General features: G+C 40.1%; 1 protein-coding gene across 6 annotated transcripts in view; it reads left to right on the top strand.

The window, feature by feature from the left end:
* Positions 1-14,830, top strand: part of dock10 (dedicator of cytokinesis 10) — a 382,664-nt gene that overhangs the window by 341,650 nt on the left and 26,184 nt on the right. For all 6 annotated transcript variants that reach the window (XM_068042143.1, XM_068042145.1, XM_068042146.1 and 3 more), the window contains 3 exons: positions 11,229-11,375; positions 11,666-11,876; positions 13,935-14,125. In XM_068042143.1, coding sequence (XP_067898244.1) covers positions 11,229-11,375; positions 11,666-11,876; positions 13,935-14,125 — 549 coding nt within the window. The remainder of the gene's footprint in view (positions 1-11,228; positions 11,376-11,665; positions 11,877-13,934; positions 14,126-14,830) is intronic.

Genomic DNA, 14,830 nt, shown 5'->3' with positions numbered 1-14,830 from the left:
ATGTTTGTTCTCACCAGTAAATTCAGTGAAATATTGCTTAATTGTTTGGTTCGCCTTGGCAGTAGTGTATATACTTTTTAATGCAGAATTTTTCCTTTTTTCCGCTTCTTCAAGGCTGTGGTAAGTTTTTCTCTCTGTTACTCTTTTTTGAAGGCCTTTTCGTTTCTGTATGCTGATCCTCTAGCCTTCCCTTAACACCACACATAAATAAACTAACGTTGTTTATTAATGTTGAAAATTATTTTCAGCAATCTAAATGAGATGTGGAAATATTATACATTTCATTGCAATGTTGTGTTTATTGTTTTAAATGTGAATGGGAAAGTTTTAAGTATTTTCAACAACTGCTGTACACTTTTGTCAATGTTTCAAGAGAGGATAACAGATCTAGGGTGGGAGTGGTCTAGACTGTCTGCAGCATGGCTATCACTACTGAATGTATACTCTGTCTATACCGCAGCCCCCACTAAGATTAGGATTACTGAGACCGATTGCCATCTTCTGAAGTGCATTACCCAAATACTAAGTTGCAAGCCCAACACATTTATTGCAAAAAGTATCAGTCATTACTTACACTATCGAATGCAAAGTCAGACAAAGAGATGGGAAGTTTTGCACCAGACTAGGATCATAGTAAATAACTGTATAGTTTGTGGCCTTTGTATTTCACATAGCTTCTGCATCTTGTATTCAGCAAGTGAAGAGTAATTCTGTGCTTATGTTTCATCACTGCCATTGAATCACCAAATAATGTCAAAATGTGGCACACTTATAACAATTGTTAATTGTGGATTAAATTTAGACTCCAGAGGAACAGAACTGCTTTACCTTAAGAGTCCCAGGAGCAAGAAAAGAAAGACTTGCATTTATATCGTGCCTTACATGATTTCAGGATGTTCCAAATGCTTTATATCAAATGAAGTACTTTTGAAGAATTCTTTCTTTTGGGCCTCCTTATCTCGAGAGACAATGGATACGATATATATAGTCACTGTTTTAATGTAGGAAACATGGCAGCCAATTTGCACACAAGGTCCCACAAACAGCAATGAGAGAAGTGGCCAGATCTTTCGGAGCTGGTTGAAGGATATATTTTGGCCAGCACACTGGGAGAGCTTTCCTGCTTTTCTGGAAGCAATTCTATGTTTTTTCTGATGATGATGCTTTGGGATTATTCTTGGAGAATGTAAAGTTATCTGCACCCTTCCTCTCGTCCATGTCTTAATCACAGTACCAATTCTGCAGTGCTATATTTACATTACAGGTGCCACTGTGGCATGGAAACCAATCTCGAGTTGTTTCTTCCCTGTGCATTTGGAGGCAAAGAATCACACAGCAGTTCATGTATGAATGCTGTGGACTGCCTTCTTGTTCTGGCAAACCATAAAGGCCCTTTTCTTACCCATACAGTTCCAGCAATATTTATTTTTGGGTTGCTGACTTACTTGGATCTTCCAATACAGTCGACAGAAACAAAGTTATGATTGCAACTGACTTTTGAATGTGTTTACCTGCTGTTTTGTGTTGTCCCTGATGGTTTAGGTTCTTTCTCTTCCCTTCTCACAGTGCAGACAGGGTGAATTTAAAGTACCAGGAGCTGAATTAAAAATAGTTCACAACATCTTGATCACAGAATCACAGAATGTTAAGCACAGAAACAGTCTATTTGCCCTTCGAGTCTTCACCAATGTTTTTCTCCACACGAGGCAGCTAGTCAAATCCCATTCTTCTGTTTTCTCAGCATCTATGGCATATTAAAATCTTAAGTTTGTGCACACTTGCAATCTACAAAACCTTACTGTCTGTTGCTACATTTTTGTCATACATTAGTGTCATCTTTTCCTATTATAAGTTCCTATGTTCACACTTTTAATGTAAACTTGTCACACCAAATTACACCCACCCACAAAAGGCACTATAACAGCTGAGTTCTGCACACCCCAGCTTCTTAGCCTGTACTTCAGAGAAACTCCTATATTTCAACCAACTTTACCTGTCTGCTTCCCAAATTTATATATCTTTTGCTATTTAACTACAAATGATGCAAAATCAAACTATTCCATAAAAATAAAGGCAGAATGTATGACTTTATAATAGCAAATGAATTACTTGTGTGTGACCTAATCCAATTATTCTATACCCTCTAATCCCACTTGGTGGGATTACACTTGGTTTTGATTTCCCATGTGTGACGCCATGAAATAGCAACTAGTATCCTTTGGCATTACTCTTTATCAAGAAACTTATCAAATGCCTTCTTTAAAAGAAGAGCAACAATGGTTTCAGGCAGATAATTGTGCATTATAACTGAATCTTTGTGTAAAGATTTTTTCCCAAACCCTCCTTTTTCATTCTTTTCATTATTTTAAATATGTGTATCCTCACACTATCTTGTGAGTAGCGGAAACATTCTATTGCTATTTATCTATTGTAATCCTTCTTAATTTTGAAAATCTAAGTTCTCATGTCTTCATAACTAAATTCCTCAATATAACATGTTGCCTCACAGTTTCCAAAGTGCTTAACGAAAGTAAATTTCCTTTATCTGTCTAAATGCGGGGAATTGCAGCAGTATTTTCAACAATTATTTAATTCTAATTTGTTTACAAGTTGTTCGCTCAAAGAGAGGCTGAGTAATGAAGGGGTTAAATGAGGTAACTGAAGGTATGGTTGCAACATAGGATTCAGAGAAGTACACAAATAAACTGTAGTTTAATAAGTAAAAGTTGCGCACTCATAAAGAGAGGCTGAGTATTTTCTTGACACCTAAGTAATTGGTTGAAACCAGCAATTCCACATGGAGGTTAGCTCAAACATGACAAATGATGGAGAAGTGAGAAAACAATTTGGTCCAGATGATTATCCATGTTTATCCAGTAGATCTATATATTCTAACACTAAATTTTCATTATCCAATAAAATGCAGTTTTACTCAGAATCATAAAATGTGTTTTTTATATTTGCAATTGTGCATGAAAAAAATTACTCATTGTATAATTGCTGGAGCACTTTTTGTGGAGATTTTGATGATATCAGTTCTAGTTAGAGGAAATGCACACAACTTCTACTGAATGATATGAAAGAAAATGAGAATGAATTATATTGAAGCTTGAAATTTATGCAATATCCTGTAATCAGTATCTAAAAGAAAATTCATAAAATAGTTCTTTCGAGATTAGAAAACATTTGGGTATTGAGAAAAATAGTCGTGCTAAATCTAGAAGTGACAACAGCATTTACAGAGGGAAAACAGTGGAGCAAAAAGAAGACCCAGTGAAACTACTAAGCAGGACAGTACCAAGATTTGGCTTATAAAACTACAATTCATGTGTTTACTTCTCTGATTCCTATTTTTCAACTATACCTTCAGTTACCTCACGTAACTCCTCCGTTACTGTCTATGTCTACACTCTTCTATGTGCCTTGAACATTTTATTCTGTGAAAAGTACATTTTTTTTATTGAAACTAGAATTTCTCTCCTTGAAGGGATTAATGATAATATCAGAAGGTTGGAAAAAGTAATCAGTGGAAAATAAACAAAAGGTTAAATTCTATTTCCCTGATAGTGACATTCTCCTTTAATGTGTTTGTTCATCCTAATGTAATGTAACATTTACATGGCACCACATATGGTCATTCTAGTCCTCATCACTTGTAATGTGGCCAAATAACACAAGGGTTTTAAATATCACACTCCAATCATATTAATCTTATTAGATTTCCCGCATCCGGCCTACATTATGTGCTTTAACAATACTTAAGATGTATGGAATACACAATAATTTTACTCAGGTGTCTACATTTCAAAATATTTATTCACTTAAGAGGAAGCTAGATAAGTACAAGAGGGAAAAAGAAATTGAAGGACATGTTGATACGGTGGCGCGTATGCAGCGGCATCGACCTGTTGGGCTGAATGGCCTGTTTCTGTCCTGCAACATTCTCTGAAATTACTTACTCAACTGCCTTTTCAGTTATCCATTTCCCTATGGGTGTGCTTTTTAACTTACTGTGTTTGCAGCAGTTATTTGCAGTAACTTTGGTGGATATTTTCATGAAGCGGATTTAGTGCTGCTTCAGAAACCTTAATGCACTATTATAAATCCAGTGTGATGCACAACACTTTTGCTTTTGAGGTGGAATGAAATCTGTAAAATACTTGAGTGGAAATGTAATGTTAATTTTAGTGCAAGTCATAGGAATTACAAGGGTCCAAACTACACACTACAAAATAGGAAAGAAAAAGTTTCTACTTGAATCTAGAAATATTGCACATTCTGCAGTAAAAAGTTTAAAAGCGGTAGTGTTTGGATGCTATTATGTTTTATACTACTTAGAGTTAAGTGGTTTGCCAGTATTATTTTAGATAAGGATAATCTTGGAACAAAGTCAGGCTTTTTATTAGGTACTTCACGTGATTGTCGGTATCTGATCCATTCAGACATTCAAAAGTGATTAACTGTCTGCTGTCAATATCCTGAGTATTATGTTTCAGCTCAGTGAATATCTTTATTAAAAAAAGGTTTTCTCTTGTAACTTCCAAAAGACACCACATGGCGACAGTATTTCTTAACAAATGAATACAGTGCTGCTATAACATGTTGTTGGGATGTTGGCTGTATTAACATGTAATCCTTAGCTATGAATATGCTATGTACAACCAGAATAGCTGCATGTGATTTGAAGTGTTAATCCTGTGTTACACTACCATGGCATATTCATTTTTTTTTTGTAAATGAATTACTCAAATCTCACTCAGGTTTTATGCTGGCTGAAGTATTTATGAAGACTATTGCATATCAAATTCACAAAACAAAATAAAAATGAATAGCAAAATTAAAGTCTTCAGTTGAATAGTATTTCGACTGTCAAAGCTAAAATAATTGTGACTATTTTATTAATCTACAGACTTCTGACCAATTTGCATCATTCTGTAGAATTGTAATCTAGTGTGAACTATTTAACAAAAAGTGCTGCCAATCATTTCTGTGATAATCACTGAACTCTCGTAAGTCCCTCAGAACTGCGGCATTGCCTGGATGAGTGCAGTTCCAGCAATACTCAAGAAGTGCGACATCATCCAGGACAAAACAGCCCACTTGATCGGCACCTCATTCACCACCTTCAACATTCATTCCCTTCACCACTGATGTACAGTGACAGCAGTGTGTACCATCTGCAAGATGCACTGCAGCAACTTGCCAAGGCTCCTTCAACAGCACATTCCAAACCTGCAACCTCTACCACCTAGAAGGACAAGGGCAACAGACGCATGAGAACACTAGCACCTGCAAGTTCCCCTCAAAGCCAGATACCATCCTGACTTGGAACTATATTGCCATTCCTTCACTGTTGTTGAGTCAAAAACCTGGCACTCCTTCCAAACAGCACTGTGGGTGTACCCGCACCAGATGGACTGCAGCGGTTCAAGAAAGCGGCTCACTATCACAAGGACAATTAGTGATGGGCAACAAATGCTGGCTTTGCCAGAGATGCTCACATCCAATGAAAGAATAGAAAAAAGGCTGCGTTTGCTGACAACGCTACCATTAGGTGGCGCAGTACATGCACATGCGCAAATGCAGGCTCTTCAACTGGAACGTCAGTGTCTGCGACATTCAGGCAGCTGCCAGGATTAATGATGGCGCTGTCAATTTATCACAGGCAATGCTTATGACTAGATCGTTCTAGCAAACTAACCTTACACAAAGTTGGATGGAAACCCAGTAATATGCTACTGTCTAGGGTTATAGGATACTAACTGTAATCCTCAGATTCATTTAATATTCCAGCAATCCTATGAAATACAAAAGGAATTTTATGATTGAATTTCCATTGGAAGATAAGTGAACTGTCTCCCCGATCGAAAATCGGGCAGAGTGTAAAATGTGCTGCCAGTTTGTTATTGTGATTCGTTTATATGACTGACCAGGACTGATTTCACCTGAACGCAGCTACTAGCTCCTGCCCTCTGGCCGCTCTCCCCTCTTGGCAACTCGCTTTGCCCCCCTCCTCCTTACTGAGCGCTTCACTGCCCCTCACCACCCTCCCCCCCCTCCCCCCGCCCCCCAGGCGATGGCTCCAGACCTCGCTGCTCCCCCCCACTTCCCTGGCAGATTGATCCCCGCGACCCCCCCCCCAGCTCCAGGCCACGCTGCTTCCCTCCTCTCAGCCACTCACCCCCATGCTTGATCATTCTCCATGCGCTGCCCGAAGAAGCAAGGCAGGCTGCAAGGAGTGACGTAGGAGTGAGTGGCCGAAAGGAGGGGAACGGCGCGGCCTGGAGCTAACGGCTGGCAGCGGGAGGCGGGAAAGCTGAGAGCAGGGTGGCGCGAAGTGAGGAACAATCGGCCGGGGGGGTGGGGGGGTCGTGGGGGGCAGCAAGGTCTGGAGCGAGCGGCTGAGGGGAGGAAGTGTCGAGGCCTGGAGCGAGTTACCGAGGAGGGAGAGCGGCTAGTGGGGCGGGAGCGAGTGACGAGGATCGGGCTCCAGCCTCAAAGTCTCCCATCCAGCCGCTTCTTCCAGTCGAGTGGGGGGCTGGATACCCTATGACGCTTTTGTGCGCATGCGCGAAGATGGACCAGGCGCGGATACGCGTTGACGTTGGCGCTGTGTGGTCACGTCATCCCACGCACGCGCCACTTAGTCTTGGCAAGGTGTAACTGCGCATGTGCGCAGTTTGGCGCACTCTGATGACATCAGCGGGCTTCTGCGTTGTCAGGAATCACTTTCTCGAAAAAAATTTAAATTGCGTGTTCGTAATGTGTTATGATTGGCCTCAGCAACCATGGCTCTTGGGAAAAATCAGCGTTCGTTACTGCTCCTGCACGCCAACTAAGTGTCTGTGTGTTAGTATTAGGCAAAGAAAGGATTGTGCTTGATTATGATTTTCCCACAAACGGATGGAGTGTTGACATACGATGTAGACTTATGAAGAGTGACAACTTGTGTGCAGTCTCAGAAATCCTTTGTCACTCATTGCACTGTACATTAGGATGAGTAAATATTCAGAAGAATTGGGAAAAGAGGAGAATATTGGGGAGAAGCACAATAAAAATATTTTTCCAAGCTGTAATGTTGCATAAATAATGTTATTAAATTCCCTTATATTTACATTTAATATTTTAAATATTATTGGAATATTAACTTTGAAAATGGAAAGAAATCATAACATTCCTGTCAACAGTAAGGTGTAAAGAGAATTCAGCATGAGTTAAACTATTAAACTTAAACATATGGCTTCAACGTAAAAGCCGAGGAAATTTAGAGCAAAATGTTAATTCTGTATAAATAGTATGCTTGTAGGTGAAGATCCTGTACTAGGTATTTGAATAGAATCAATCTCTGCTTGTATTTAAGAGGAGGTACATGCACAAATGGACATTGGAACTATTACCGATTTCTGCAATAATAACATTTGTCAAACTTCTCTAGTGAGTCATCAATCAAACTCCAAAGAAAACTATAACTGGAGAATACACAAAAGATCTATTGATGTGAGCAGGCCTCAGTTAATAACATAGAAATGCCACTTTTGTTGTTTCCTTGGTTCTGCCCTTTGAATACATATTGTATCCAAAGGAGTTTTGACATGTCTTTTGTGTATAGCATACAAGATCAACTTGCATTTGTATAATGCTTTTAATGTAGAAAAATGGCCAAAAGGGCTTCACAAAGGTGTAATGAAAAAAATTGAATTTCATAGGACAGATTATTAGTGGTGACCAAAAACCCGATCAATGAAGTGCATTTCAAGTAGCTTTTGAAGGAGAAGCAGCAAGTGGAGAGGTTTAGGGAGAGAACTCAAAGTGTAAATATTGGTAGTTGAAGGCACAGACACCAATGTGGAGCCAAGGATGGAGGTGATGCACATGTGAAAAATGGAGAGTTTGGCAGGGATGCTGGTTGTCGCACTGAAATACAGATGGGCGATCAGATGAAGAGATTTAAACATGAAGATGAGTCTTTCAAATTTGAGGTGTTGGGGAACTGGCTGTCACTGTGCGCACAGAGGCAATGGGCAAATGTGACTTGGTCTGAAGTAGGATACAACTAGCATGGGGATAAACAGAAGCGAATTCAAGTACTTGCAAAAGTTAGACCTTTTTTTCGAAAACAATTAATAAAAATGCAGTAGATTTATCATAGGTTAAGTTGATGCAGCATTTGGTCGCATCTTGTGACAATAGTAGCAATAACTTGCATTTATATTGCACTTTTTATGTAGAAGAACATCCAAAGCCAATTCAAAATTATTTTAAAAGCCAGTAGTTCTGTAGTCCTGTTCATGGGTGATAGTGTGTTTGTTACGGCAACTTTTGTTGTGTTGTGCTCAGTTTCCTGTAAATGTTTGCTGGAAGCATCATACCTGCCATGTTGAGCATGCCCATTTGGGGAAGAAAAATAGTATTGTACAAATCTAATGCCATGAATGTTCTTTCTTTAACTGAATGATGCCACTAATGGCAAAAGCTACATTGCACCTCTTTACTGTTGCAGCATATATCTTTGTTTCAAAAATGAAACTGAAGCATTGCCTTTCCTTTAAGTTATGTATCTATGGAAAATGAATTGCATTTATACATTGAAGATGGAATTTCAACAGTGTACAGACATTCTGTTGGTTTATTGACATCAATCTGCCAAGGCTATTATCAAAGCAGGGGGTTGTGTGTGTGCATTAATTGGACAGTGTTCCATGGGGAATTTGGTTTAAGGATTTCTGGGAATGGGGAACATCCAGAAATTGGTGAATGTTGAGGCCAGATAAATTAGTATTTTCCCAGCTCCACATAGAGCCAACACATAACTCCTTCAGATTGGAAAATGCCACAAAGGCACTCAGTGCATAGGTTTGATATGGGAGGAGCATGGTGGCACCATAGTTGGGAGACTACTATCTTGCTGCAGTCAATGAGAATTGTGCCAGTCTTTGTACCACAGAGAGTCCTCCTGGGTAAGATGCTGAGCAATTTCTGGGAGGCTGTCAGGCTCTTGTGGCTTCTAAATCCCTTGTCCAAGAGGGCTGGAAGTTATGGCAGTAATGGAAAGAGTGTGTAGCGTATCTTTGGGGATATATTTCCAGTGCATAATCTCTCTTCTCTTTGCTGATCTTCATTGGCTCCCTATCTTAATACAAAGCATTCAAGATCTTTGTCTTCCTCTGTAAACCATTATATTCCCTTCTCTATGTCCACATCTTCCTCTAGTCCAATGCTCCAGCCCATACCCTTTGGTCTTAGGACTCTAGCCTCCCGTGCGTACCATGCTATCTTTCAGTGGCAGGGCCTTCCACCCGCCACCTTGGCCCTATTCTCTCACCAGCCTCCTTAAACCCTCTTCTCTCTCTGCTATAAAAGGTCTCCTCAAAAGCTGTCTTTTTGACTAGACATGGTCATTTTGCCTAACTCATCTTCGCTGTGAAGCTTCTTAAGTGTTCTCCTATGTGAAAAGAAAAACAGAAAGGAGAGCTGTTCTTGGTGATATAAACTTGAGGTTAATGAATAAATCATCACAGCATATCTGGATGTTGTTGAATTCGTTCTGTGTATTCTATCCAATTAATACAAACTAATCTATTAATATTTTAACAACATGACTATGGATTGAATAAAGCTGAAAGTTTAAACGCACATACACAGAGAATTTTCCAATTGTTTTTCTTCCAATTCTTTTTATGACAATTTTCTCTCTTCCTTTCTGGGGTTTAGTTCAACTCCCACATTGTTTTCAGAAACTTTGCCCATTGGGTCCTTATTCATCTGTGACCTGAGATTTTGAAGGGGTTGTTGGGGGAGAAAGTGTGTTTCTGGCAGAACGAGTGTTAATCCCTACCCCCAGCAGCATTGTTTAGATGCTCAGTCTATTTTAATTCCCTGGCCTCATTTGCATCCTGTTGTCTGCTAAAAATGGGTGAATAGAGGCAGCCAAGCAGTGGCCTGTTGGTTAAAATTACACAGCCCACTAGCTGGAATATGAGTGATGGGAAGGTGATTCCCACAGATTTTTGTGGTTTGGGAGAGTTGGTGGACCTGGGGGCAGCAGAGGATGATAGTTTCGTTTTGGGTCCCACAGGAATACTCCTAATTCTCCCTGCCCATGAAAGGAAAGTTTAACATTTGCCTAATTTGGCCTCATCAGTTATCAGGGCAGCTTTCATTGAGTCAGGTGACTGTGTTGGCGCCCCATTAAGACACTGTTGACACAACATGACCCCGATTAGTCTACACATGTAAGGCATGATTTAGGCAGGCACCTTATCAATCATTAAAAAAAAGCATTAAAATCTCTGCAGAGTAGGAATGGAGTGGATAATTTACCAGTTCTGTTTTGACCGATCCCACCCAGTTTCTGCTGGTCAGGGGGGCACAAAATTCACCAATGTTCACTTTCAGCAGGGATCAGTAGATAAAGGCCCCAGGAGCAGGAATCTTGGCTAATTTTTTCCATCTTCCTAACCTAGAAATACCGAAACCAATTGTAAAGCCTTTACTGCAGCCTGACTGAAAACAGTACAGGCCAGGAATTAAATCTAGGGCTTTCTGGTTTGCATGACACTGTGGGCTGGATTTTACGTCGGGCAGACGGGAGCTGGCCACCGAAGTAAAAGTCGGTGGCAAGCCCGCATTCACCCGGCCCGGGGATCCGACCCGCATTTTACAGGTTCCCAACCTTTAATTGTTCTGAGGCGGGACTTCCATCTGCTTGAGGGAGGAAGTCCCGCCTCACTGAGTTGCCAGCCAATCATTGGGCTGGCAGCTCTTAGTCCCAGCAGCGCCACTGGAAGCCAAGACTACAGCGAAGTTTGGTTTGCCTTGCCGGTGTGATCAGTCGCGTCCCGGCGAGGTAAGGGTGGTCATGTGGGGGGAAGGGGGGGGTGCGTCTTGGGTCCTGGGGTGGTTGGGAAAGCGGGGGCAGCCCTCAATCAGGCACCCTGTGCCTGTTTGTCCGGGCCCCCCCCCCCCACCCGGTGCCCCTTAAGGGCCTTGATTGGCCTGGGGCAGGTGGCCCATTTCTCTCACCACCCCCAGCCCATGTAAAGTGGGGCGGAGGCGGGAGCGGGTTGGGAAGGCCTCCCGGAGCCTCCCACTCAATTTTACGCCACCACCCCCGCCACCATTCAGCTCGCTGGGGTGGTGTAAAATTCCAGCCTGTTAATCACTATCGTAACCAGTTAAATTATTGCGGGAAACCTATTTTGATTTCAGTATTTGTTTTTATTGGTCAGGCATTTTTTGAAGAAGATGACAGCAAAGAGTATATTTATAAAGAGCCCAAGTTAACTGGACTCTCAGAAATTTCCCAAAGGTTATTGAAACTGTACTCGGATAAATATGGAACAGAGAATGTGAAAATGATCCAAGATTCTAACAAGGTAAAGGCTGCAGATGCAACCCAGGCAGTTGTTGAATGAATTAGCTTTTTAAAACGTATATAAAACCAGAGTTTAATAACATTAAGCAATGAGAATGATATATATGTAGTGTCTGCTGTATCTTATCAATAAGCAATTGTAAATTATGAAATTTTGAAATGTGAATAATTTTTAACTAAATTATTACTAGTTCTGAAAACTGTTTTTGCATAAGTAGAAAAGCATCAGTTAGCGATCTCTATTTGATGACTTGTGCCATGCATTTCATATGCGGTGTTCTTTTCACTCAGGTCAATCCCAAAGACTTGGATCCAAAGTTCGCCTATATCCAGGTTACCTATGTTACACCATATTTTGATGAAAAAGAACTCACTGAAAGGAGGACGGATTTTGAAAAACATCATAACATCAAACGTTTTGTGTTTGAAACCCCTTTTACTCTGTCTGGAAAAAAACACGGTGGAGTCGAAGAACAATGCAAGAGAAGGACAATCTTAACAAGTGTGTGATGATTTTTAAATGCAGAGAACAAGCTCCTAACATTTATCAGGATGCTCGATGGAAATTAAATAGTTTCAAACAATAATAGAATTCCGGTACATTGACCAATCCGAATCAGTGAATTAATCGTTAGTCAGAAATTAGTCAAAATTAAAAGAATTATACTTTGATCTGTGTAGCTCTAATCTTGATTTGAAGGGGAGGGGAGAATTTTTGCAGAGTTCTCCCATTTTTCCACTCTAATTTTTGTAGATCCCATTGAAATTCCATTTAACTGTTTATGTGGCATTTCTCCAGGGATTCTGTCAAAGTTGCAACTGTAGATCAGGCAAGCGTCAGAAATTTCAGGTGTTACGACCAGGTGAGAAAGGGATCTCAGGGTTCCCTCTCAGCCTTTGCCTGGTTTGACCGTAACAGGGTTTAATTTTAAAAACACTGTGTTTGAGCTCCCCCTCAGTGAATCCTTGTTCACTGCTCTCCAATTGTAAGGCAAAGAAATCAACCAGACAGGTTTTCTTAGATTTAAATAAGAAAGGTGGAAGTTTATTAACCTTAAACTCTAATTCAGTTAACGACTACAAATACGCGACGTGACCACGCTAGGATGCATACGCGATAAACACACATGCAGATAGAGACAGAAAAGTAGAAAGAATAAAGGGGAAAAGTTTGAGGCCGCAGCTGGGATTTATTTACGGTCCTTTGAGTTTGATGTAGAGTCTTTGATTTCCGGTAAGTCTTGCCGTTTTGTTGGGGCCCATTGCACACTTTAAAACTTGTTTCGATGTAGGAGTCTCTTCTCTCTTGAGGTTTAAGTGACTTTAGTGGATCCGGAGATTTGTGAGAGAGAGAGAGAGAGCTAGCCAGGAGAGAGGTTCTCTTCTTCCAAGGTCAGTTGCAATCTGACCCAAACTGTGCTGTGAGCAGTTCAAACAAAATCTGGACCAGCAGGTTAGTTTTAACAAACTCCTGCATTTGTCGATTCTCCATCTTGGCAGACACCCTGGAATGCTGGCTTTCTTACACGTTCAATGTCTGGTGATCAAAATCCATTTGGGTTAGTTGAATCAGGGAGTCTGTTTTATTGTCTCCAGGCACTGTCTCTTGGTATGCAAATGTTTTCCAGCCACTGCTCTTTAAACAAGTCATCTCTTCCTTCCAGCAACAGTTTAAAATTAATGTTCATATGATGAAATTAATAGGCCTCATTATGGCAGGTGGGGTCTTCATCACACGGGTGATGGTTTTAATTCTACAGACAATGACAGAAACCTGAAAAGATATAAATTAGGATCATTTGATTAGTGGAAAGCATTTATTTTAAATGCCAGTTGATCATATTCAGGGTCCAAAAATGGTTTTATATCATATGAAATTCATAGTACATTAGAAAGAAAAAAGCATCGATGTAAAACTAAGCTGCATGCTGAGTTAGGACAATATTATAACATAATTGAATGCAAAAATATAAAAGGGGGATAAATTTGCTATCATTACATTCACTTTTTGAGGGGAAATTTGCTTTGGATGGGCTAATTTTGGGTCGCAATTTATCACACCTGATCTCACATGGAACCATAACTTCCAAGTGTCCAGATTGCTCACTCAAAACACTTGTTTCATATCTCCTGGGCTTCTATTTAGCATTGTTTTTGAACTATCAACTTTTTGTTGCTGTATTGCCTTTTTTGAAACAGTGGGTCTATCTTTGCTGACTTTCTAGGTTAGCATGCATGATATCCTAACAGAGACACTTCCAGCAGAGTTCACTAAATAATAATTGGGATTGGGAACTATATCCATGTTTTCCCCTTCCCTGGCATGTGAACACCAAGGTCAATTATAGTGCTCCACTGCTGCCACGATAATAATGTTGACTGACTTAACATAGGCCAAGGATTGAAGCTGGGTCCTTCTTGGCCTGTATGTCTCAGTGCCATAGCAGATGATGTATTTGTTCAGTAGCTGTATTAGCTTTCTGTCAATTTTGTACAAATAAGTGAAAATGATGCTTTATTCTGTTTTTACTTCACAAGTATTTTTTGTTTATTGATGCAGCTAGCCAGACATTTCCATACGTTAAGAAGAGAATTCAGGTTGTTAACCAGCAGAGCACAGAGCTAAATCCCATTGAGGTGGCAATTGATGAAATGTCAAGGAAGGTTTCAGAACTAAATCACCTATGCTATATGAATGACGTGGACATGATTCGCCTACAACTCAAGCTACAGGGAAGCGTCAGTGCCAAGGTAATGAGTTCTGATGAAGGGTCACGGACCTGAAACGTTAACTCTGCTTCTCTCTCCACAGATGCTGCCAAACCTGCTGAGTATTTCCAGCATTTCTTGTTTTTATTTCAGATTGCCAGCATCTGCAGTATTTTGCTTTTATATTACCACGATAATGGTATTTTTGTTGAAAGAAATGTATTTTTTATTCTTTAGCTGTTAAACCTGACCATGTGATATTGCATTCATTTCTCAATGAATACAAGCTACAAAACTGTATGCCATTTTACTGGAAGACAAGATATATATATTTTCACACAATTGTGGATAGATATTAACCAACACATTACCTTATAACAAAGAAATACATACATTTCCATAATATAAAATGTTTAGTTACCACCTCTTGACTAGGAAAGAAGTACATTATTTGTGAAAATAAAGAAAATACTTGTATTTACATGGTGCCTATTATATCCTCAGGGCATCGCAAAGCACTATGGGTATTGCTGGCAAAACTGTACTTATTGCCCATCACTATTTATCCTACGAAGGTGGTGATAGGTCTTCCCATTGAACGGCTGGAGTTGTTATGATGATGGTATTCCAACAATGGTGGTAGATAGAGAATTCCAGGACATTGACCCAGTGACGATATATGTCCAAGTCAAGATGATTTATGACTAGGAAGGGAGCCTGGAGGCGATCATGTTCCAAAGCTTTGCT

The sequence above is a fragment of the Heterodontus francisci genome, chromosome 11, assembly GCF_036365525.1.
Source record: "Heterodontus francisci isolate sHetFra1 chromosome 11, sHetFra1.hap1, whole genome shotgun sequence".
Lineage (NCBI taxonomy): Eukaryota > Metazoa > Chordata > Chondrichthyes > Heterodontiformes > Heterodontidae > Heterodontus > Heterodontus francisci.
Note: the sequence above shows the minus strand (reverse complement) of the source record. Positions and strands in the feature narration are given on the sequence as shown.